A 23,853-nucleotide genomic window follows, 5' to 3' on the forward strand; every position below is an offset into this window, starting at 1 on the left:
ACACACCTGCGTTAATAAGGAAACATGTTTCTACATCGGCTGCAGAACAACATTGAGGCCAGATCAGCATGTGTGTTTATTTAGGGAGTCTAAATGCTGTACCAATCCATCCAATGATGTTTATCGCCCATCCATGCATCTACTTGTCAGTCTGTTCATTGTGTCAATCTGTCATTCTTCATCTGTTCATATGTCCTTACATCTATATATCTGTTTTTCTCCATGTTCTACCAATTATTAATTCGCGTAACCATCCATTCATTTCTGTTCATTCACCAATCTGTCCATTCGTCTGTCCATTCGTATCTTTCCGTAAAGACACGACAACTGTCTGTCCAACCATCTCTGTACATGTGTCCTTGTATTTGTCCATCTGTGCATCCAGTCTGATCACCTGCCTGTCAACTCGTTCTTCCATCTGTCTGTCTACTCATTCATCTGTCCATCCAACCAGAAACTGAAAGTGAAAGATTTGTTTTGAACTTTCTCAGCTTGCATTTCTCTGAATCAGGGATGTCAAACTCATTTTCACTTTTTGGGTCGTATCAAAATGATGATTGTCCTTAAATTCCCATTTGTGGCAAAACTACACATCACCAAACTGGTAAATATTAATAAATAGTTGTCTTTGAATTTGATGTGTACTTCTTGAACTTAAATAATATTTAGCGTCTTTTCACTGTGATGTAATTTGTCACCATACCGACAAAAACTATGCTGATTTAATTGATGAAATAATAATTAATAAATAAATAATTGTTATCTTGAAGGGTCTGTTTCTGGACTCCATAAGTTTCTGTTAGATTGCACCCCGTTGATCACACTGATGTCTTTTTTTTGTTCTGTCTCTGAGCAGACTGCCAAGAGGAAGCGAGGACACATCAAGAACAAACTCGTCCTGAAGAAGGGCAAGAAACTCCCCAAAAAATAAAGATGGCTCTGAACTCACACGAACGTAAAGAAACCTCCAACAACCAATGAAGAAGAACACAAGGACGGCTGTGTGCCTGGCAGGTGGTCAGGAGCGCTTCTCGTTAGAGCGCCCTCATTTATCGAGGAAGCGTCACATCTGGCCTGTCCAGAATTGTCGTTCATTTTATCCTGAGGACGTCTGTCTTGCTTTTTTTGTTTTGTTTTGTTTTTCTACTTTCTACTTGAATGTGGCGAGGCATAGGGCTGCTCTAATTGATTAAACGTTGATTAATTTTTTGTTTTTTAACATTTTCTTGTGCGTGTGTGTGTTGGGGGGGGGTTGTTATTGACCTGATTATCAGTCAGGAGATCTGGTGATCCGTGGAATGAGGAACGTTTGCACCAAAGACCCGTTGACCTCGCTCATTAGCACATGGGAACTCACTGCTAAGAGCGAGGGAACGCCGGAGGGAGAGCAGAGGACTTTGTTCCTGACGCGTGTACAGAGGACAGTATGCGGTATGGAGGAACGTCACCGTCTACACGCAGCACATCTGCAATATTAACCGTTTTACCATCCTCATCTCCTTAACGTCTGCCTGCCTCTCTGACTTTTGGTTTCCAACAAATTCTATAAGAAATTGGCCTAATGTGTAAATATGTTCTGTAAAGACAAAAAAAAAATCTCTAAAATGATGGTAATATATTGGATCATTGTGATTTTTAAATGCTCAGTTCTTGGGTTTTCCGCTTGTTTTTTTTTTTATTTTTATGACAGCAACTAGAACAGTGAATGCAATAACTACACAGAGGGGCTTCAGATTTCATTGAAAGAATTTGAATGTGAATTTTTTTTACATCTCCCCCTTTTTTTCCATAAATTGCATTGATTGTACATTTCTGCTGCTAGGCTTTTTGAAAACAAGCAAGTGACCTGTAGAGAAATATATATATATATATTACAAATTGGGGCTACAGGGGGCGCTCTTGATTGAGCAAAGCCTAGTTATATTGCAGAATTTTACCTTGTTGCTGTTCACATTTTTGGCTTCTTTCTTTTTACTTTGGCTTGTAATGCAACTGCTGCTGACCGCACATGGTGATTAGACTTTTCTGTTTGTTTTGCTTTTAAATTTTGATTTGAAAATCAACAGAAATTTTTGTGATAACTCGGTAAAGAGGACGGCTGTCAGGAGCGACATCGGTTGTAACGGGAAGTTAAATTACCAAATGTAAAGAGCTGTGTCCTAATATTGCACCACATACCTGCTGCCCTCGGCGGAAATGTCAGGCAACTTTGAACCAGGTTACTGATCTAGCTGTTACTTTACCAAAAGGTACAAAAATAAAACCTCAAAAATTCATAACTTGCAAGAAGAAAAGTAGCTTAAATGATGTTGAGGCTGGCAGCTCATGACGAGTGCCGTGAAACTCAAAACTATTAAGGTTTCTTTCCGACAAGCATACGACACAAAACAAAACTGGAAAAGGAGGAACAATTTTGACTAAAATAATTACAGGTGTTTTTCATTGAATTCTTCAGGCCCTGATTGTTCAGTGGAAACATTTTTCTTACCATCTGTGATTCAACTCAGGCTTTTTTTCATGCCTTTATCGTTATTTTGATCATTTGATGAGTCTTTGAGGTCGGCCTGCATCTCTGCCATCACCCTTCAGCTCCCTCTACAGATGCTCTATTAAAATTTAAGTCAGGACTTTGACTGGACCCCTCAGAACTTTAATGTTATTTCCAAGCAGAAGAAATCTGGAGCACACAGAATTTTTGTATTCCAGATGCAGAGAAGCAGTTCTGCATGCATCACTCCACCCAACATTAGAATAACCTGCTCTACTAGTGAGCTATGACGTTTTTGTGCGAGTCTCACTTTTTCCCCATGTAATTATTCCTTATTTTACTGCGTTAAAGTAGCTTTGGAGCTCTGTTTGTCCTCTGGTTACTTTCTCCACATAAATGTTTCTCCCTAAAATACGTCACCTCAATCTAATCCTTCTCATGTGGTGAAAGAAGGGATGTTATTATACTGATGCACAGTGAGCCAAACACACTCCTTCATTTGGCTCAGACACAGAGGAAAAACAATTGCAGTAAAGGGTAATTATAGTGGCTTAACATGCAAGGTGATCTTTTGCGAAATTTGCAGTGCTGACGGCGGACGTTCAAAAAGTAAAAACGGCTGAAAGCAATGCAGCTGATTAACTTTTTGCCAACAAACAGCTGGTGTGGTCCGCTGACTGGTTTGGCTTTTGACTCCATGAACTGTTGTCTTTCATCAGCTGAACTTTTGTTTTACTTTCCCAGAACTTAAAATATTTAAAGCAGAGAGACTATTTTTGTTGGCTGAGGGTAAACCTTTGCTCTTCACAGGTTTACTTCCTCGGTCTTTGTTGCAAAAGTTCTCACAATGCCACACACCAGTTCTCCGTATATTGTGCTACACACCCCTACCCACACTCTGTTATTTTGGTTTGCAGGCCTGCCATAATCTTTTTATTTTCCCAAGCTTTTTTGTTCTATAAGAATTCACATAAGGAAGATCTGGATTTTGTTGGTGTGAAGAAGTAAATTCAAAAGCACACTTCGGTGTTTTGGGGAGAAACCTTTAAAAATGATCAAATTCTATTTCCCCCTCATAGCTATCTTGATAGTAAACACTGTATTTAAAAATGTCTCCCTTCTCCAGTTTGAACAGGCTTCAGCCGGGTTGTGCTGTATGTATTTGGGACACAGCTCTGCATCTCTTTTTAAAAGGATGCTGCACTGTTTTCGTATGACGACAGAAACTGAAAGATTCTTTTTTTTATGCACGCTTTGGGAAAGTTTTTTTTCTGTTTTTATCAAGCCAGAGACACTTAAGACACATCGTACAGCTGTTATTTGTTTTGCCACATTGTACAGAAGGGGAGGTTTTCTGATTGTTTTCTTTCAAATGCGTCCGAATCGCTTTGTTCTCGTTTTTACCGACTGTCTCCTCTGGAGGCCTCAGGCTGCTGGAACAGTGACATTTCGATGTGTTGTTGCACTTTGCCTAAAACTGCATCGTGTCCTTTTGGATTCTCATTAGCACGGAGAGGACAGAGTCCAGATTAAGCCTTAATGTGATGTACTTTTACTTTTCCTCATGTGATAAGTTTTTTCCTTGAACCGGATGAAAATGTTGCTTTTCCGACTGCGGTTTTTCCTGAACACTTTTCGTTGGAGGCAGTCTCCGATTTGTCCCCGCTCACCTTCAGAGTTTACATTTTTACATTTTGTTCAGTTGTGCCACCTCTAAATATACTCCTAAACAAAACAGCCATGCTTGAGTGTGATGTTTTTATGAACTCTTGTGTTCATGTTTAAAATAAGTTGGGTTCTTTTTTTTCTCCAAAGGAGTCAGGTGAGTGCAAACTGAACCACTTGATGGCAGCATTAACCTTTGACTGCAGATCTGCATGAAGAACCACTTCATCCTCAGCTGGTGTGTTTGGGAAGAATGCTGGGAAATTTTCCTCGTGACATTCCTGATCTGAAAAGAAGACTGCATCTCAGATAAATTTGGGAGCTTTTAAAAGAGTGTTTCAAGTTTTTATTGACCAGATTTCCTTACCAGATCTGGATGAATATGGAAGAAGAAAACTGAATGTGAAAAACTTTTAGACTTGTTTTTTTCTTACTCTTTTTTTTGAAAACGGGTCTGCGACTCCCTGGGGTCCATTCTCCCACACACGTTATGTCCAGAAGTTTCAGAATAACTCGAGTACTGGAGTTTGAAAGTTGTGTCCATCCATCAATGTCCTTCTTCCCTTTTCACATCAATCCATCAGTTTCTTTCTTTCATTCTTGCTTCGGTTTGTCCTTCATCAACTTTTCTGGCCAGATGTCCATCAGTTTCTTACGTCCATCTGTTGGTGAGTTTCTAATATTTGTCCATCCCTCCTCATATCCATCCTTACTTCCTGTCATGTTTTTTTTTTTTTTAAAAAACCCTCTGAACTTTTTCTGAAATGGATTGAGAAATATAATGTTTTGATTTATTTTGACCTAAAAGGTGTGTGACAAGTTTTACAATTATGTTCTCCTTTTCTGTTTTTATTCATGATTTTATTATGGATTTGCAGAAACACGTGTGCATGCTTTTATTCTGCAAACATTACTTTTCTTATTCAGGGTTGAAAATGATGGTAAATAACTGAACTTGAGTCTCCTGCGTGTTTCGGAAGTCTCTGCTCTCACCCCCGATTTAAAGGATCCGATTGGCTCCACAGTTGATTATCTACAGAAATCAGGTATGGTGAATCATGGGAGAACTGGAGAAAGGGCTATAAAACAATCGGGGAGGTTTGTGGTCTGCAGGTAGGAGTTAAAGTATCGATCTTGCTCTGCTTTCACGTTTCTTGGGGTTTTCAGCAGATGAAACTGAAATCTGGCTTCACTGGTGGAAGCCGACATCATTTCAGGCTTGAGTCTAATTTGTAATCCAGCTTTCATCAGTCAGAGATGATCAGTTGTTCTATTGATTTCACGTGAAGATGTCATAACCTCTTTCTTTTCATCAGCATCAGAGCCTCTGCTGGTTGTCATGGAAAACACCAAACATCTTGTTGCAACTCGCCGTCCTGCTGTGTAACTCGGCCTCTCCTGTAGATGTTACTGTGACGTGCAGAAGATCTGCAGGGACGAATCCCACCTGATGCATCTCAGAAGCAGAACACTGAAGGTTCTGCATGACCTTTAACCCCTGCGCCTCCAGCCTTCCCCTCCTGTTGTCCACGCCCCGTCAGGTAAGAGGAGATTTGTTACTTCAGGGAGTTTTTCAGTGTTGTAGCATCCATGCACAGGGATATTATTGTAACACTTTTAATGTGACAATCTTTAATTCTGAACTGATGCAGGAGTTATAATCCAGAGATGAGAAGCCAGTTAGTTACAAAACCCCTTAACCTTTTACACTTTTATCCCAAACTAGCCTCACCAAAGTTTCTCCATCGTATTTAGATCTGAACTTTGACTGGGCCATTTCAACACAAATATTTGCTATCATCTAAACCAAGGTCCTCAGCTGCAGCCTTTAAAGCCTGGAGTTCTGCAACTTTTAGATGTGTCCCTTATCCTTGATGCTCAAATTAAAGAGAGTCCTGCTAATGACCTGATATTAAAGCAGAAACTTGCTGGAAACCAGAACTCTGGGCCTGGAGATTAGAAATCTCTGATCCAAGTAGATTTAGGTGTCTGTTTATCTTCCACCTGTTCATCCCTTTTTTTCTACTTAAACTTCACAATCTCTTCTTTCCTGTGTTTCATGCTCATATACTTGAACCACGATGTGGGTTTTTCCCCCCATTAATAATAGGAATAAATTATGAGAAAACCAGACTTTAACTTATAGTTTAATTTGTCTAAATAATTTTGAGTCTGACCTACGCTGCCTCCTGCTGGCAGAATATTTATTAGTCATGTAACGTCATTTCCCACAAACTTTGATCCTGAGCAGGATATAGAAAATTACCTCAGGCTATTTCTTCTCAGAGAGGGTGGGACATGTTCCTCTCTGGTGGGTGTTAATAAAAACAGAGATTTACTTTCAAACGTTTTGAAACAACAAACATCTGGTGAACCTCTGGCCCAGTGTTTGGCCCGTCTTAGTTCATTAACTCTGACCAGCTTCCCCGTCTCTACCGGGAAAACATCCCATATTTGTCCCTACATGCTTGTAGCAAACTGCAGAGAGGAATACCTGCAGCTCAGAGCTAATGCTTGTCCTGATCAGTGGATCTTGGCTGCTTCTTTAATTAAAACTCTCCAAACTTCTCCGCAACTTTCTCCCTGGTCTGTCTGCTGTTTGTTCCCCAATGTTCTCTGGCAAACCTCTGGGGCCTTCACAGCTGGGTTTATGAGATTAAATCACTCACAGATGGTCTCTAATTACAACAAGACATCTAAAGGCAATTAGTGGCCCTGCAGTTGATTTAGGGTTATTGTAGCAAAGCCAGCTGAATTCAAATGTAAAATACACTTTTCAGACTTTTATTGTTTCATTTTCCCTCCACTCAACAGAGGCACACTGCTTGTAGTTGGTCTGTTACACAAAAATCCCAATAAAGTGCATTTAAAGTTTGTAAAGTGACAAGAGAAAATATATATTTCGAATTAATCAGAGCAAATAATCAAAATTAGGACTCCTGCACATTTTTTATGTAAAATTTCCATCCTGTCCTTCAGGTTCATTTTAAAGGTGACCCATTATGCTTAATTTAACAAGTTAGGATATGTGTGAAGTATACTAAACATTCTCATTTTTTGAACAAAATCATTCTTAGATAATGAGATTTTGATTTGCCGTTTTTTCTTTTCCAGAATGACCTGTTTTACAGCATCTTGTCACTTTAAGTCCAAATGAAGTGCTTCTGGCCACGCCCCCCAACTCAGCGTTTACGTTCACACGCAAATGGTTGAAAACAGATGCGCAATGTACAACTGTACATCTTTGAAAAGCAGAAGGGGAGCCTCCTGCCAAACAAACAAGAATGCATGAAGTGGTTACTGAAAGGTAAGCCAACAATAAAACTCTTGTCTTTTCCGGCAGCCACTGACGACGCATAGAGAGGTAAAACCAGCTCACCAAACGTGCTGGGTTGCTAGGTAACGGCACAGCGCCCATTGTTTGCCAAGAGGCTTTTAATACGGCTCATTTTTCAAAGCAGAAAACACTAACAAATTGTGAAAAACGCCTGGGTGTTAAGCAGTAGAGACCCAAATAGAAATATTAAAATGTGCAAAATGTGAATTTTTCATAATAGGTTCCCTTTAAAATATAAAATACTTCTATTTATGGCAGAAAGGAAGCTATGAGCTGAGACATCAGAAAACTAAAGATCATGAGACATTTGTTTGTTGTACTCGACTCCAAACTGGCGCTGGGCTCATCGTCACAGCAAGAAAGAAACCATCCGAGTGTTTAAATCCTTAGTTTTATTTTATAAAATCTGGAAGTTGGCCACATGGTTTGTCTCCTTAGAGTAGTATTAACCAGTACATATCCTCCTCTCCCCTGTGGTTGATGGAGTCGATCCTCTCATCTTCAGAGGCAGCCTTCCAGCGAACCCCCTCCAGAGTTTCTGCAAACTGCCTCATCCATATTAACACGCACAACCTAAGGAGAAGCATAAACTGGAGCAGGCTGGGCGTTTGAGGGGCTGCTGCCTAATTACACCAGCGTCATCTTGGGGTTACAGATACAAAACAGACGCAGTGGACCCAGGAGCTTTGAGCCACAAACGAACCAGGAAACAAGTTTGTAGCAAAAACATGAGGTAGTAATGGAAATATTCTGTTTGACAGCTGATTTTCATCCACTGAGTGAGTCGTTGCTAAATGAAGATTTAGGGGGGAAAAAACGGGTGTCCATGTTGAATCGGTCAATACAATTACGGTGTATATATTAAAATGTGGCCAGATACATTCAGAGTGCAGACAAAAACACTGTGTAATAATATAGACTATGATATAACGTTGTACATTTCAGTTTAAATCTCTTCTTTCAATAGGGTTAGATTTCTGTAAAGCTCAGAGAGGTAAGAGCCACTGTGACGTACAAAATAGTTAATTTTCCTCTGGTAAAAGTGCTTCATTAACAAACTCAATTACAGCTACATTGTGGTGTGTTACAGAAGACTTGATCGGGTCTAAAGCTTCAACACTGATGACCAGTCAAGCTAATACAAGTGCTAAATGTCGTCACTGTGGGAAAGAAAAGGCCTTAGCAAAGTGAAAAATAGAAATATTCTACTGTAACCAGTAAGACTATAAAAGTGTTCTTCAGTCCCGGGGGTCCAAAGGCTTGCTCTGTTGGTTCCAACTGAGGAAATCCCTTTGGCACCTCGCTTGCTTCATGTTTGTCTCCACCGTCTGTGAATCTGAAGGTCCGTGGAGGACGCCGCCGCTTCGCTTTGCGACCAGGCCTCAGCTTGGAGGACGGGGTTTTTAACCGCAGGAGGCGCGTCGTTCCGCTGTCAGGTCGACTTCCACAGCGGGTTGTTGTAGATCCAACCGTCTCCCTGCACAAAGCACAACTTAGGTTAGCGTGTCGGCAATAAAAATTAGATATTTACGCACAATGTTTACAACTTTTCTCTCATTCTGATGTCTAAAACCTTTGTTTCATTACCTTAGGACTAGAGAAACTCCTGTTAGTATAAATTGTGGTTTACTTGGCAACCCAGGACAAGAATCAAACATGGAGAACCAACATTTATATTATACCAACAAACTTAGCTTCTGTTGTACTTGTGTTTTTGTTTTGCTTCTGATTCATGTAAAACACTTTGAACTGCCCTGTTGCTGAAAAAGTGCTGCATAAATAAAACTTTTTCTGAAATTAGAAGTCGAGATACATTTCTTAAGTTTAGTAAAAAATATTTTGAGTTTTCTGAATCTGACCATCAAACCTGACTGTAGATGGTCAGGGTTGTAGATTATGCTGCTGCCTCTTCCTACAAACTCAAAATCACTGACTTTGCTGTCCTTAAAGCTGCAGTATGTAACTTTTATTTATAACATTTTTTTTTTTTTTTTTTACATATCTGTTAAAATTGTCACCATATCTTGACAGCACAGCCTAAGACAGAATCTGTAAAAATCAAGCTTCTCTGCCTTCACTCGGTACTTTCTGCATAAATACTCCACAGTCAGAAACAACCAATCACAGCCAGGAAGAGAGTCTTAGCGCTGTCAATTAGCGCTCTCTCCCCACCAGCATAGCCTTTTATCTGTACCTCCTTAGTGAAGTATTTTGGTTTCCAGGGTTTGTTATCCGCTGCTCTCTTCCTCTCCTCCACCCGCTGACTCTCCTCCAGCCTGTGTTTGTGCTCCGTGGCTTCTTCCATGTTTCCTTCCTTCAGAGACTTGGTGACATGTTGCCACAGCCGCCTGCAAACCAAGAAGAAACAAGGCACAGTTATGAACTCTGACCTAACTGTACTTAACTTTCTAAGTCAGCTCTAAATGTTGAAGATCAATCAATCAAATTTTATTTGTATAGCACATTTCAGCAGCAAGGCATTTCAAAGTGCTTTACATCATTACAAACACAGAATCACAATGCAATATGATCAAATAAAGTTTTAAAACAAGATTGTTTGTACAAAAGCTTGACTTCAGAGATCTATTTCGTACACAACTTCCTGCTCAACGAACTCCGTTGCACTTTTTGGTTTTTCAGACTCAGAATAGTGAGATCTTTTAACTGCTTTGTGTTTAAATTAGTGCCGTCAATCAATGTAGAATGTAGTCGGCTCAATCACACAATGCACATTGTCCTAGAAATGTAAAAGAAAATATTTTATTGTCTTAAACCAAACATCTCAGTTTTCCAGGTTTTTATACTCAAGAAAACTGTTTAGAAATTGTATTTTTTATTTCAAGCTCAATTTAGAAATGTTAACTACAAATTGGTTGGAAGGATAACTTATCAAACTTGGTCATTTCAGAGTTTCAATAGTGGAAATTTTGAGAATAATCTCAAATTTTATAGAAAAAACTTCAAACTCAGAAATACCAAGTTTTTTCCAGAAAATTTCAGAGATTTTGGCAAAAATGTACTCCTTCCTTTTTCTATTTACGATGGCGCTGGCATGCCGTCATCCCAGACATCACACATCTATTTCCTGGCGCTTGTGAATCTGCACTGCTGTGAACGAGGTGACTGTGAACCTCCACAGGACAGAGACGTTTAGGTCACAATAAACGATTAATGCGATTAATCTGAGTTATGTCATATCAGTGCACTAAACGTTTTTGCATGCGTTAGCACGTTAACTTAGACCTACATTAAATGTTTAGTTTTAGTAATATTAACTGTCTTTGTTTATGGTTCACACTAGCACCATATTTTTATTTTTCACACTTTGTAGGACCAGTTGAAAGTTGGACAAAGTTTTGACTCGATACAAAAAGTCGCCATGCACAATCCAAATAAAAAGCATTCATTGTTGTAAACGTAACATAAAATGAGGAACAAGTTTAGAATAAAAACTTGTATTTTAAATAATTCTAACTATTAAAATCTTCAGTGCCTGGATGTTTGTTTTCACCTGGACTCCATCTTGCCCTGCCTCTCTACGGGTCGCAGCTTCTTCCTGATGACAGGAAGTTTGCACGTGTCGATCACTTTGGTTTCCCCGCTGCTGTAGGTGAACTCCAGCGTGCCGTTCCACTCGCCCTGTGCTTTGCACACGATGGTGTTGGTCGGGTTGTGTTTCACCTCCGCTGTCACCCTGTAGGTTAAATTAAGGAAGAAACGATTCTCGACTGCTTTTCTTTTCATTTAATGCTCCTTTAAGCTCCAGAAAAAACAAACATGATGTACAGAAATGACCAGAAGCAATGATTTAATAGGCTGTCAGAAGATTTTCTGGGTCACAGAACTCATCTCATGTTGACTGGACATATTCATGCTGTTTATACTTAATAAAATATAGTTTAAACAGATGAACATGGGACCTTCAGGCGTCTGGACACCTAATATATTTATTGATTTTCCATGAAATCACAACGTGTAAATATACTTTACTGCTGTTCTTTTATTTGCTTTTTTTATTTTTAAATTATCTTTGTATATAACTTTGTTTAATAAAGTCAAACTCAACTCAAATTAAACTAAATTAACTCGAATGTTATCCACTATCAGAAAGTAAAAAGCCATTGCAGTCTTGGTCTACAGCTCTGGAAAACATTAAGAGACCACGTACAATGATCAGTTTCTCAGATTTTACTCTTTGCAGGTTTATGTTTGAGTAAAGTGAATATTGTTCTTTTATCCTATTAACTGCTGACAACATGTCTCTGAAATTCCAAGCAAACATTTTGTTTTTATTTGCAGAAAATTAGAAATGGTCTAAATAACAAAAAAGACGCAGTGCTTTCACACCTCGATGTAAAGAAAACAAGTTTATATTCATTTAGAAACAATAATACTAATATTTTAACTCGGAGAGAGTTCAGAAATTAATATTTGGTGGAATAACCAGGAGGTTTTCAATTTGGTTCAGTGCAGTGGACTCTTAAATTTTTCCAGAGCTGCATGTTAAGTTCTGAATGACACAAAAATCTTATTTTTATTGTTCTATAGTTTCCAGATTTCATAAGGTAGTTTAACTGCTCTGTGTTTAATAGTTGTATTGTTTTTGTAAGAATGTAACATTTTTAGTAGAGAAATTGCTCAAGAAAACAGTATTAGATGTTATAATGAATTTTAATTCAGATGTGTTCTGTGACCTCTTAGATAAATAAAACCATCTCATTTTAGAAAATTAAAGTGAAGCCTGAACAATGGAGAATCAGCAGGGGAAAATAGACTCTACTCATGCTGCCGCTGTCAGTCTGCGACCTCCATTACCACAGAAGAAGACGGGCATAAATTAAAAAGTCAGACAGCTTCACAAAGGAATAATCTTCCTCGGCGTGTGGAGCTTTTCTGAATGAAGTGTCAGAGAAGAGAAGCAGCAGCCTGGAGTCCTTTCTTAGAGTATAAAAGCTGTCAGAGCTGATAAAAAAAAATAATAAATTCTCACCTGTGCACCTTCCCTCCATAGAAAGGCTTTGTGTGAAAGGTCACCGTGGCCGAGTAGCCGCTCTTGATGCAGTTGATGGAGACTTTTCCCCCCAGCTCCACCCAGGGGACGGTGAGGATGGAGCGGGCGTAGGCGCAGGGCAGAGTGAAGACGTACTCCTCGTCATGCTCCAGGAGACACAGGACTCCTGGGAGGAAGACGAGAAAAAAATGATTAGATTCAATTACGTTCATGTGAGAGGAAACTGCTTTTTATTTTTAATTGTTAAAGTTCGAACCTGAGGAGGAGCGTTGACATCGACACACATCTTTAATTTATTTCTATTACTAAATGCATAATTCAGCTCAAGTTTATGCAATCAAGGACAGTGAACAACATTACATGTACGAAGGTTTTCTAGCCATGGGCTAATTTACAAACCCAGTCTTTGGTTGGACCCTTTTTTTTAAAAAACAGCAAAATTAGAAAATAAAAACTCCCATCACACACACACATGCATAACACTGGTCAACAGCCAAAACATTGTCTGGGGTTTTTCAACTGTTTTAGGGTCATTTAATGAGCTGAATCCAAAAATCACATTGGTTTTGCTTAATCGGGTCAACTTTCTGAACTATGGAGCAACATGAGCATCAAAATCCATGACTTGTTCTCACATCTGGAGAATCTGGGATCCATGAGCGACAAGAAAAGATTCTATCAGGACAGACAAGAGATGGAGAATTTGGCACAATGAAGACGTAATGTTCAATTTACATGTCCTTCCCTTATCAGTGTTTTATTATTCAATTGACAGAAATCCAAGTTTGTAACATTTAATTGATGCACTCTGTTAGAAAACAGAAAAACGTTTTTGGATGATAAATATAAATGGAAATGAAGTGATAATGTCACAAAACTTGTATCAATTTAGTCAGTAGATCAGATTTCTCTAAATCAAATTAGAATAAAAACCTAATTTGAAAAATGGACTGGATTTTGGATTCAGCGGTGCAAAATTTTGTAATTCAGTTGAAAAAACATAGAGAACAACTTCTAAAAAGTTTATTTTGTAACTCGGTGTAATAGCAGGGCCTAGTCCAAGTTCAAACCTCAAACGATGGTTACAGATTCTCTCCATTGAATCTGACTGAGTTTAAGCTCACTTGATGGTTTTTCACTACTTATTGTTGCAAATAATCCCAACAAATACTTTGAAGTTCATGGACATAAATCTTACGGAAACAGATTTAACTCCTAGTAAAGGCTAAATCAGTTTTTATCCTGTATAAATCACCTTCTTTCGTTTGCTTTTGTTTTAAAACTTTCTTTGTACACAGCTATCTGAAGCTTTGCATTCCCAGCCTGCCTGTCTGCAGAGTTTCTGATAGAAAAAGGCCGTCTACCCTCGCTCCACACGTGACTGGAGAATCATGGCGTTATTCTGCAATAACCAAACTCTCTCTGCTTTACGAATAGTTTTCTGTTCTTGCTTGGTTACAGGAAACCACTTGTGAGGCTGTTTGTTGCTGCCGGAGAGGAAAAGTGCATGTGGTGCCACAGCGAACAGGAAACAACAGAGGGGATTTGTTAGAGATAAAACTATTCCGTGTTAACAACGGCCTGAAGCTCTGGGATTAAAATTACATGAGAACGGCTTGAGTAGATAAAATGCATTTTCAGCCAATCATGACCTCGTCATTTTCAGAGGAAGTTTTTTGCTTAAGCCTCTAAAATCTGAATTATAAGTCATTGAAACTTTAAAGTAAGGCTCTGAAATGAGCTGATATTTGCTTTTTCTGCTTCCTAAAGACAGATTTTTCCGTTTTTTTCTTCTGACCTCCATTTATAACAAGCAAGAAGCATAGTGAGGTGAAATGACTGGATAGAAAAGGAGAAAGCAGCAGCAGCGTTTTCCAGATGCAGCACTTCGCCGCTCTTCTTCTGAACCTATCTGGCTCTCAGGCATATAATGTTTGATCTTTCTTGCAAATCAATTTTTTTTTTTAATTCAAAGAGAGACCACCCACGTTATCTCAAATAAAATTTATTTTACATTCCTTTTTTTAATCTAACCATATGTTTGACATAAAATATTAATTTAAATAAATGAAATGTGAAAGTCTTATTTTCGTTCTGGTTTCTTAAACCACCTTTTACTCAAAAATTGTTCTAAACTCAGTGATTATGATCCTACACAAAACATAAAACTTAAAGAACCTACAGTACGTTAAACAGTATCTCACTAAAACAGCTTTTGTTTTCATTGATATAAATCAAAATGAAGGCTGATGGATCTTAATTTCAACTCCTCCTTTTATTTATTTTCTCTTCTATCCTCAGATATTAATCACTAGTTTATTTTTGGATTTAAATAGGTACAAGAACTTCTTCAAAAATAAGTGGAAAGACTTTTAAAAGGCAAAAATGAAGACGTCTTGTTATTTAGAAGGGAAACACTAAATGGGAAAATTATATCATGGTCTGCAGGACAGAAAAAAGCTATGATTAAATAAGTCATCAAATAATTGGTGTGTTTATGTGTAATTGTGTGATATGTAATATAGTGTTGCATTTACACTTAAACTAGAAATATGTACGCATTACCTTTTTTCTTGTTTTTTCTCTCTTGGTGATCAAAATCAAATCAAAAAGAGAAAAGAAATCACAAACCATATAGTCTGCTGTGTGATTTCATACCATTTTGCTATATTGAAAATGGTAACAATATTGATTATGACAATTCTTCAAATCTTTTCTTGTTTCTTCATCACAATGTTTCCGCTGCTCTGTGACCTTCAGTTTCTCAGGCACTAAAAATATCCAAACCAGAGCATCTGGAGCTGTGAAACCCATCAAACAGGCCAAATAAACTATATTATTACCAGGCACAATTTGCATGAATGGCACTTGAACTCTAATATTCTACCAAGAAAGTCATCCAAGTAGTCCTCTGCCAAAATGATAATCAGATATTGACATTGAGATGATTGGGATTCAGTGTGTTTCATTGCAGCCCAGCCACACTAGAGAGCTATTCATCAGGACCAAAAATCGAACGCGTTCGTTGTATTTTCTTCTCTCAGGGTGAATGTTAATGTGTCTTCAGTGGTTCTAAGTGTAAAGGAATTAAGTACGTTTTGTGAAACGTCAGATCGTTCATGTTTAAGGAAGTGTGTGTCATATGATGCAGCCCTGATGTTTGGTGGAAAATGTGAAATGAATAAAAATGCTCTGATAATGATGTCAGTCTTTTGATCATCTCTAAACAATTTGGCAGTGTAAAGATTAAAAAAACTGCTTTGATTTGACTAATAAAATAAGATTTAAGCGCACAGCTGTTATCTTGAAAGTTTATGTATGTGGCCCTCTCGAGTCCGGATGGCCGCATAATGTCTTTCGCTGGACCAGATTTGGCCCCCGCGCCTAAAGTTTGACACTTGACAGAACTGGAAAAAGCTGAGTGGTATGAATACTTTTTCAGCCAAGACATTCTTGCTCCATATCCATGTTCCAGTATATTTCCCTCGACTGTTTCTTAACTTTTCCAACTCTAAAGTTCGATTTTATCCACGTCAGATTAAATCAAGCTTTTCTCCTGCTGACTCACTGCTCATCAATGAGTCTGCAATAATCAGAGGCAGTTAGAGGACAAACAGCGATCAATACGTCCTGAGGTGAATGTCACCATGAGTCACAAGCTGCCAACAGGTGAGCTGAGGTCTGAGCCAATCTGTCCAGGCGCGGGTGGGTGACCGTACGGGGCGTTCAGGTGCTGATGGAGCGGTCGGGGTTGTTGCTTTCTGTGGCGTCATCAGGTTTAAAACGGAAAGGGTTGCAGCAAAAACAATATTTTGTTTTTAAAGGTTCTGAGATTTATGGTCTCGTTTCTTACTATTAGCTAAATATTTGTTGTTTGCGTTTTAATTTACCTCTAGATGACATTATCATGTTTAAGACTTTTTGATTTCTGATACATTTTCTTAGGATGGCATGAAGCGAACTGCAGGTTTGCATGAATGAGTAATCTCACTAATCAGCAAACTAAATGTTAGAAACGCAGAAATATTCTGTAAGTATTTCTGTAAGAAGTATTCTCCGCTGCACATTACTGAAAACCCCAATTTATTTCTGAAACTTTTATCACTATATATTATGTAGATGTATTTCAAACACATGGATGTTTGTTAATTATGATTTTCCCCTAAGAGGAAACCAAATTTCAGTAACAAATATTTTTAAAAACAGAAATGTAGACTTAATAAAATGTATTTTTAATACCTGCTTAAAGGTGGCTGTTTTCTGAAGGTACTTTTAATCTGACAAAAAAAAACCCTCATTGTACGCTTATTCTAATTTATATGACTGGATTGCTAAAATGTTTTTATTTTGATACTGGAATGAAAACAGAAATTACAAAAAAAAAACCAAAAACTCCACAAATGTTTATGGTAGTTTTTGTTTCATGTGGTAAAAAGACACATTTATGACAGGATAAAACACACTGAAAGTTAAAATATCTGCCTGTCTTAAGTTGGACGTGTTAAGCAAATTGGATCAAATCGAACTCTTTGGCATCGACTCACCATCTCCTGTTTGTAAGGTGAGAAATTCTGAGGAAATCATCTGAACGTGTTATGGTTCGATGTTTTCTGATTAATGTGCAGGACTTGAATCGTTTTGAGGGTGAAAATGGGTCATGAAAAGTTCTTTCAGACTTTCAGTAACCATAAATGTAATAAATAAAAGATAAACACTCACATAGAGGTTACATTATGGAGAGATTTAACCAGCAATGCTGGAAAATCAAATGCATTTCATTCAACAACATGCAGAACAACTTTAAACTTCTTTGCAATGAGATTTCTGGATTTCTTACTGCTACTGCATCTTCCCACATTAAAATAAAAACAACATAAATGTTAAGTTTTGAAAGAGGAAGTTGGGACTTTACTTCATAAAGAAATCTGTGAAAAAAATATTATTATGTTGATAAAATATTTTATACGTTTGGAAAAAGTTTCTGCAGAAGATCTTTCCTTTTGACTTTGAATTGAACTGAATTAGGGCTGTTTGTTTTGACAGCTGCCCCTTTAAACAAAACAAACAGGAAAATAAGTCGAAATGTTTAAAATACCAGACATGCGTCTATTTAAACTGAAATAGCGAGCTTTTAGGTTGTTTAGCTGAATTTGAACCATAATAAACTGATTTTATGCAACAACTGCTTTACCTTATTCTAAGCCAAATTCCCTCCAGTTGCTGTCGATGTGAATAAGGAATAAACTGCAGCTCCGCTCGTCTGAATGCCATCCTCCCAGGTGTGTTCTGGGGCTTTGTTTTTGTTTTGTTCAGAAGCAGCTGAAATCAGGAGACGCAGCATGGCGGCGCTTTTGTGCTGCGGTTTTATTATGTAAGGATGTTTGTCCCTGAAATGCAGCAGGCGGGGTGCCGAGTCCTCCATCACAAAGCTGCCTCTTCTCCGCTGAGGCAGCGATTTCTGACCACCTTTTATTTCTCAAACCTAAGAAAACCTTTGCTAGAAAGAGAAATCTGCACCGACCCCAGGGAAGTTTTACAAAACCCAGCAAAGGGGGATGAGACTTTATTTAAACAATTTTTCCAAACATATAGAAATGGCTGTCAGGAATAAAATACTTTAACTATACACTAGTATTTGTTGTTTCTGCAAACTTTTGCAGCAAAATTAGATATATATTTTTTCACAAAGTATCAGTTTGCTTCCTGTACAGAATCAAAAACGTTAGACTGTTCATTAAAGATTAAAAAAAGAAACTTTGTCTGTAAATATGTTCGACCCAAAACTTCTCAAGTAGCATATTAGTAGTTTTAAATTCACAGAAGGAATGCTATGTTACTGCATTTTAGGCAAGAAAATGTTTATTTTCTTATTTAAAAAAGGAATGTCATTATTTGTTCATTTGCATGTTTTAATGTATTTCTACTTTTGTATAAAAAGCTTAATAAGTTGAATGGAAAATCAGCAGAATGTGTTGATTTTTTTTTTTATCTGATTAAACAATTAATCAGCAGAATAATCAATAAAATTACCGTTAGTTGCAGTTCTGCTGCATAAAAATCTATTTTTACCGGATTGTTGTGGCGGTGTGACTCACCTTCTCCCACCATGGACACGCCCACAGACATGCCCATGAACTTGCTCTTGGTCCACACGTGAGCGTTGACGCACATCTGCCGCTCCCGGCACTCGCAGTAAAACCCAGAAACAGGAGGATGATGGGACACCTGCTCTGCGACGAACCGGACTCTGTAAGAGCCTTCGGGCGAATCTTCCCCTTGCTGCGAGTTGTTGGATCCTCTGCCGGGTTCCCAAGCCGGCCCTTGGTTTGATCTGACCAAAGGTTTGACTTTGTCCCGAGGAACTTCCCAGGAACAGCGGAACGTCTCCCCCAGCACCGGGTTGTAGGGCTTCTTGGCCACCGCGCCTTTCCGTCCCTCGTGAAACGCGGTCAGGTAATACTCCACGAAGCGCACGATTCTGTCCTCGGCGGTGGCCCCGGCTGTGATGGACAGGAACATGTCGGGGTGGGCCATGAAGTTGGCGTACATCTCCAGCAGGGATCGCTTTTCCAAGATGAACGTGGGCAGCACCACCTGCGGAGGAGAGACAGGTAACACGCGCTGCAGAGTCGCAGCTGTAACGGTGAAGAAGCGGGCGGAGGCTCACCCGCGTGAGGTCCATCCCCAGTTTGAGTTGGGACAGCAGGTGAAGGATGACGCTCCGCTGGTCGTCCAGGACGCCCAGGTCCTCCTCATCGTTGTCCTCCGTGTCCGTCACCTCCTCACTGGGACTGATGTCCTCCAGCCCGGGGTGGTGCTGCCAAAACACGAGCAAAAACACAAACTATTACCTTTCCAATCTTAACCTAACTTAACTTCCTTTTGTTTCCAGGAAGCCAAACACTTCTGCAACGTGACAAGATCTTGATCAATTGTTTGTGAAAAACATGTAAAGTTTTTCTTTGGACTTGATTTTTTCTTGATCATTTCCTGATCTAAAGGAAGGTAAGAAAAGATTACAGACAGATTTACATGCTGGAAATTCATGAATTTTAAAATGGTTTTGGTCTAGTTTCTAGTGAAAATATCTTAGTACACTTGGAATAAGACAAAATCTAACATAAGTAACTTTTCAGCAAGATATAGGAGTTTATATAAAGTCGATAAGTCTTAAGTACTGATGAAAGATTATTAGATTATTTCATTTATAGCAAGACATTTGTTTTTTAAGTTATGTTTCTGGTTTCCTTCTCTCTGAGGCCTCAAAATGATCCACACTGCTTTCGCTTATCACCGTTTCAACCACCGGAGCTGCATTAAACTGAAATATTTCAAACTTGATTATAAATGAAGTGACTTTTTAAATTTGTGTTTTTGTGGATATTTACGAATAAGGACCCTGTAGAATTATTTGTCGTAAACAGAAAACATAAATCAGCCATTTTAATAATACCGTTTAATTCTTTCACATCTGTGACAGCTGCAGCCTGAGGCGCCGCGTTCAGGAAAAGCCCTCTGGGAATGTATTTACATCTGCCACAAATGTTCAGTGTGGCATCCTAAAACGAGTTTTTAGCTGTAAATAAAAAAATGCTGACATGATTTAAAGCAAAAGAGTTGCAGAAACGCCCCTTGATATGATCAGGTATTGTGCACAGATTGTTAGAAGGAAGCTTGAAGAAGTGGAGGAGGAACACCATTCCACTGAGTTCAAATATACTAAATATTTGTAATGTAAATTTGCAAAGAAATTTGTTATTTCTACATGAATCCCAAGAGTGCAGATTAAACTAAAGTCTTTTTTTGTTATGATAAACACAAAACACCCAAATGTACCACTAATTAGTGGTACTCGTATCTGCAGTCTTGTTTTATCCACTCAGCCGTGTTTTCCCTCCAAAGACGAGGCTGTCAGTATTTTATCATCAACCAGAATCTCGAGGTTCTTTCCGTCTCCCAGGTGGGATATTCTCTCCTACCCGCAGCAAGCTTTACCAATCACAATTTACGAATTAGTCAAAGCAGACAGAAGCTGCTTCCCTCGGTTTTGTTCTGTCATTTATCGGAAATAGGCTCCAGTTGAGATTAAAACAAATTTATGGTTTTGATTTCCGCCTTAGCAACCCGAAGCAGGAAAGTATGGAAGAAAAACAACAAGAAAGAGGTTGATGCATAATGCACAAAGTGCCCCAAAGCCTGTGGGCAACAAAACCCTGCTCTTCATTCTTTACGTCTGTGTTCTCCAAGCAGTTCCGGTTATGACAAAGTGTGCAAAAGTCTCGAATTGTCGCCTTGTTTTTCTATTCAAAATCATTTATCCCCTTCTGTCTGCTCTGTATTCTCACTTTACAGCTACAAACTTTGATGGAGCTTTGTGTAACAGAACATTTTCCTTTATTTTTTAAATAGTGATGGAAAAATCTAAAAGCCATCTGTCAAAATGACATTAAAATTCATGTGTCAGAATGGCCCAGTCAAAGTCCAGGCATGAATCTAACAGTCACCAACACTTTCCCATTCCATCTGAGCTAATTTGAAAAGAAAAAAGCAAAAATTTCAGCTGTTGTTGTATTTAAAGATGAATCTGCAAAGTAGACTGAATGAAAAGTCTACTATAATAAAACATTTTTGTGAAAAGGTTTGATTTCCCGCTTAGGCACTACTTTATGTTTGTCTGTCACATTAAAACATATTAAAATCTGTGGTTATAAAAGCTTAAAATCTGTGAATACTTTTGTAGGAAACTGTGTTTTACTTTGAAGAAGCCAAACTTCCTTGTATTTTTTTGCGAGCCCAGCTTTAACCTTTCGCCCTTTTGAAGATATTTGAAAGGTTTTCTCATGTCCTTGGCTGGACTCATACGATTGGCTTTTAATTTATGATTGGTGCATGTTTGAAGTCCCGTATCAGATTCCTTTCTGACTTTAAGATATCACTAATCTGCTGCAGATACATTTTAATTCAATGCCACTTCATAGAGCACACACTGCACAATATAAAGCCGTGCATAATGAAGTACAAGGTGAAGGGCAGAAATGTGCGAAAAAGAGCCTGAAGGTCTTTTAATGAGACCTTCAGTTGAATTAAATATTGTTAAAGACCATTTTAAAAGATTATAAGAAGCAAAGCACTGTACTGAATGGGGCCCATCGCACAGTTTCATTTTAGAAAAACTGCTCCAAGGACGTAGTGGGAAAACTCCTAGCATCATGGCTGCATGGAACAGAAGGAGATCGACAGAGATTTCTGTCACCTGAATATTTTATTCAGCACAGACATCTGTGCAGCTTCACATAACCACTCATTGATGCACACGCTGGGAACACTCTGCACCAAAAACATTATGTGCAAAGCACACATGAACACACACCCTGAACGGGACGGAGCACGCTCCAAACACACACACACACACCTACACGAGTCCCTGGAGCTGAAGCAGAGTGATATATATAGAAGTGAAGCAGAGTGGGAAGACAGAGAGGAGGGGGAGGTTTGTTATGACTTCACTGCTTTTGACTAAATAAAGAGGCTCCTGACAGCAAGAGGGAACCACAGCTGAGTTGGTCTGAGCAGCGCTGCATGGAGCGAGCTTACTGCTGAACATGTCGGTGAATTAGTAATGTCTGGATGCGGAAAGGCAGCGTGACGATGAGTTATCTGCTGTCCGAAAGCCTCCATAATTATCAGCTCCAATCTTCCAGAGCATCTTTGGCATCGTGGATGTGCAGCCAGGAAAACTTTCACTTAGTTGAATCTGAGCCATCAGAACTGGGCAGCTCTGGAATCAAAATGGTGTTAAAACCCGGAGCTTCACACAAGAATAACTCTGTCGCAATAAACAATTAACCGCACAATGAATCAAAAGGAGCTCCATTCTGAAGAGAAATATTTTTTTGTTTACACAAACATCCAAATCCATTTAATTTATGGTTTTTCTTGTTTGAAGTTTTTGTATTTGGTTGTGTTTTATGTTGGATATTAAAAATATCCTACAGTGCCAGGGTTAAGTGTTCCTTGAGAAATTAAAGTTCAATTGTCTTTAGTAGCACAAACTTCCAGTAGTATAAGATTTATCAATACTTGAAAATGATCTCGAAACATTTTTATAATTATCATTTCTGTCAATAATTACTGGCACAATTTATCATCCAATTTATAATATGTTTTGACTCCTGATCAAGGCATATTATCTCTCAAAGCTTTAGATTTTAGATGTTCTGTTAGGATTTAATCTTTGGAAGAAAATACCTTTTTCTTACTTTCTGAAAATACACAAAATGGTGGGTGAGCACACTTATGTAACCAGGTTATTCCAAAATAAAATGACAATAAATGTGGGGGCATGTTTGCACACTTAGTAGCTATTGAAGCAATTTCAAAACAGTTTCTTGCCTTTAATTTGCAGTTGGTTGCACAAGTGGCAAAAACATGAGTCATGTAGATTATGTCTGCTTTGTCAAATATTTTCAATCTGCATTAAATCTCAGAAATTAAGCAAAATATCCAGCAACGTTTTTCTCTTAAACTCAACTGAATATAATGCAATTAGATGAGAAGTTACGTTCTTCCACCGCAAGAAAAAACAGAAAAGTTTTAACTGTTTATCAAATTAAATTTAGCAGGAATATTTAGATACAAGATATAAATTAAATAATCATCCAGTGGAACGAGACGTTTGTCCTTTATTATGAATTTAAATGTCTTGTCCAACGGAGAGATTATTTCATAAATAGTGAGTACTTTTTTATTAATATTAAGGAGTTACTAAGAAAAAAAAAACTCCAATATATTGCTGAAAAGTTACTTTTAAGTTAATTTTGTCTTATTTCAAATGTACAAAGATATTTTCACAATAAACTAGACGCAGTGTTTCCCAACCCTGGTCCTCCAGGCTCATTGCCCTGCATGTTTCAGGTATTTCCTTGCTTCAGTCCAGCTGATTTCAATTGTTGACTGATTAGCAGGTGTTTGTTGAACTGCAATCAGTTGCATCAGGCACATTAAAGCAGGGAAACCTCTAAAACATGTAGGACCATGAGCCTTGAGGACCAGGGTTGGGAAACACTGAACCAGAGCATAAATACTTGTTAAGATATTGAACAGAAAACTTGTTCAGTTCCGTTTCATCTCCTTATTCTCCCCCAACCCTTCTTACTAATGTCGCCCCGGTCATCCACCAGGATGGCCCAAATCAAAAACTGCCACCAGTAGTGTGTAAAAGTGAGAAAATGTTGGCATTTCCTTCTTTTCAATGTTTCACAAAGCACTTTGTAAATATTTCAGCTGTTTAATGCGTTTACCACAACAAGCCCTGCAGTCTGGTTTGTTCAATAATTTATGAAGACTGCATCA

General features: G+C 38.4%; 2 protein-coding genes across 2 annotated transcripts in view; one reads left to right on the forward strand and one right to left on the reverse strand.

The window, feature by feature from the left end:
* The window catches only part of LOC114155443 (dolichyl-diphosphooligosaccharide--protein glycosyltransferase subunit STT3B), a 102,114-nt gene extending 97,889 nt beyond the window's left edge, over positions 1-4,225 (forward strand). The window contains exon 16 of the mRNA XM_028035313.1: positions 857-4,225. Coding sequence (XP_027891114.1) covers positions 857-931 — 75 coding nt within the window. The 3' untranslated portion in view covers positions 932-4,225. The remainder of the gene's footprint in view (positions 1-856) is intronic.
* Positions 4,226-7,862: 3,637 nt separating this feature from the next.
* The window catches only part of osbpl10a (oxysterol binding protein-like 10a), an 86,159-nt gene continuing 70,168 nt past the window's right edge, over positions 7,863-23,853 (reverse strand). Inside the window, exons 8-13 of the mRNA XM_028035314.1 lie at positions 19,169-19,318; positions 18,597-19,095; positions 12,481-12,667; positions 11,002-11,184; positions 9,685-9,838; positions 7,863-8,967 (exon numbers count right to left, since the gene is read on the reverse strand). Of these exons, the coding sequence (XP_027891115.1) occupies positions 8,923-8,967; positions 9,685-9,838; positions 11,002-11,184; positions 12,481-12,667; positions 18,597-19,095; positions 19,169-19,318 (1,218 nt within the window). The 3' untranslated portion in view covers positions 7,863-8,922. The remainder of the gene's footprint in view (positions 8,968-9,684; positions 9,839-11,001; positions 11,185-12,480; positions 12,668-18,596; positions 19,096-19,168; positions 19,319-23,853) is intronic.

This window comes from Xiphophorus couchianus, chromosome 13 (genome assembly GCF_001444195.1).
Source record: "Xiphophorus couchianus chromosome 13, X_couchianus-1.0, whole genome shotgun sequence".
In the NCBI taxonomy this organism is placed as follows: Eukaryota; Metazoa; Chordata; class Actinopteri; order Cyprinodontiformes; family Poeciliidae; genus Xiphophorus; species Xiphophorus couchianus.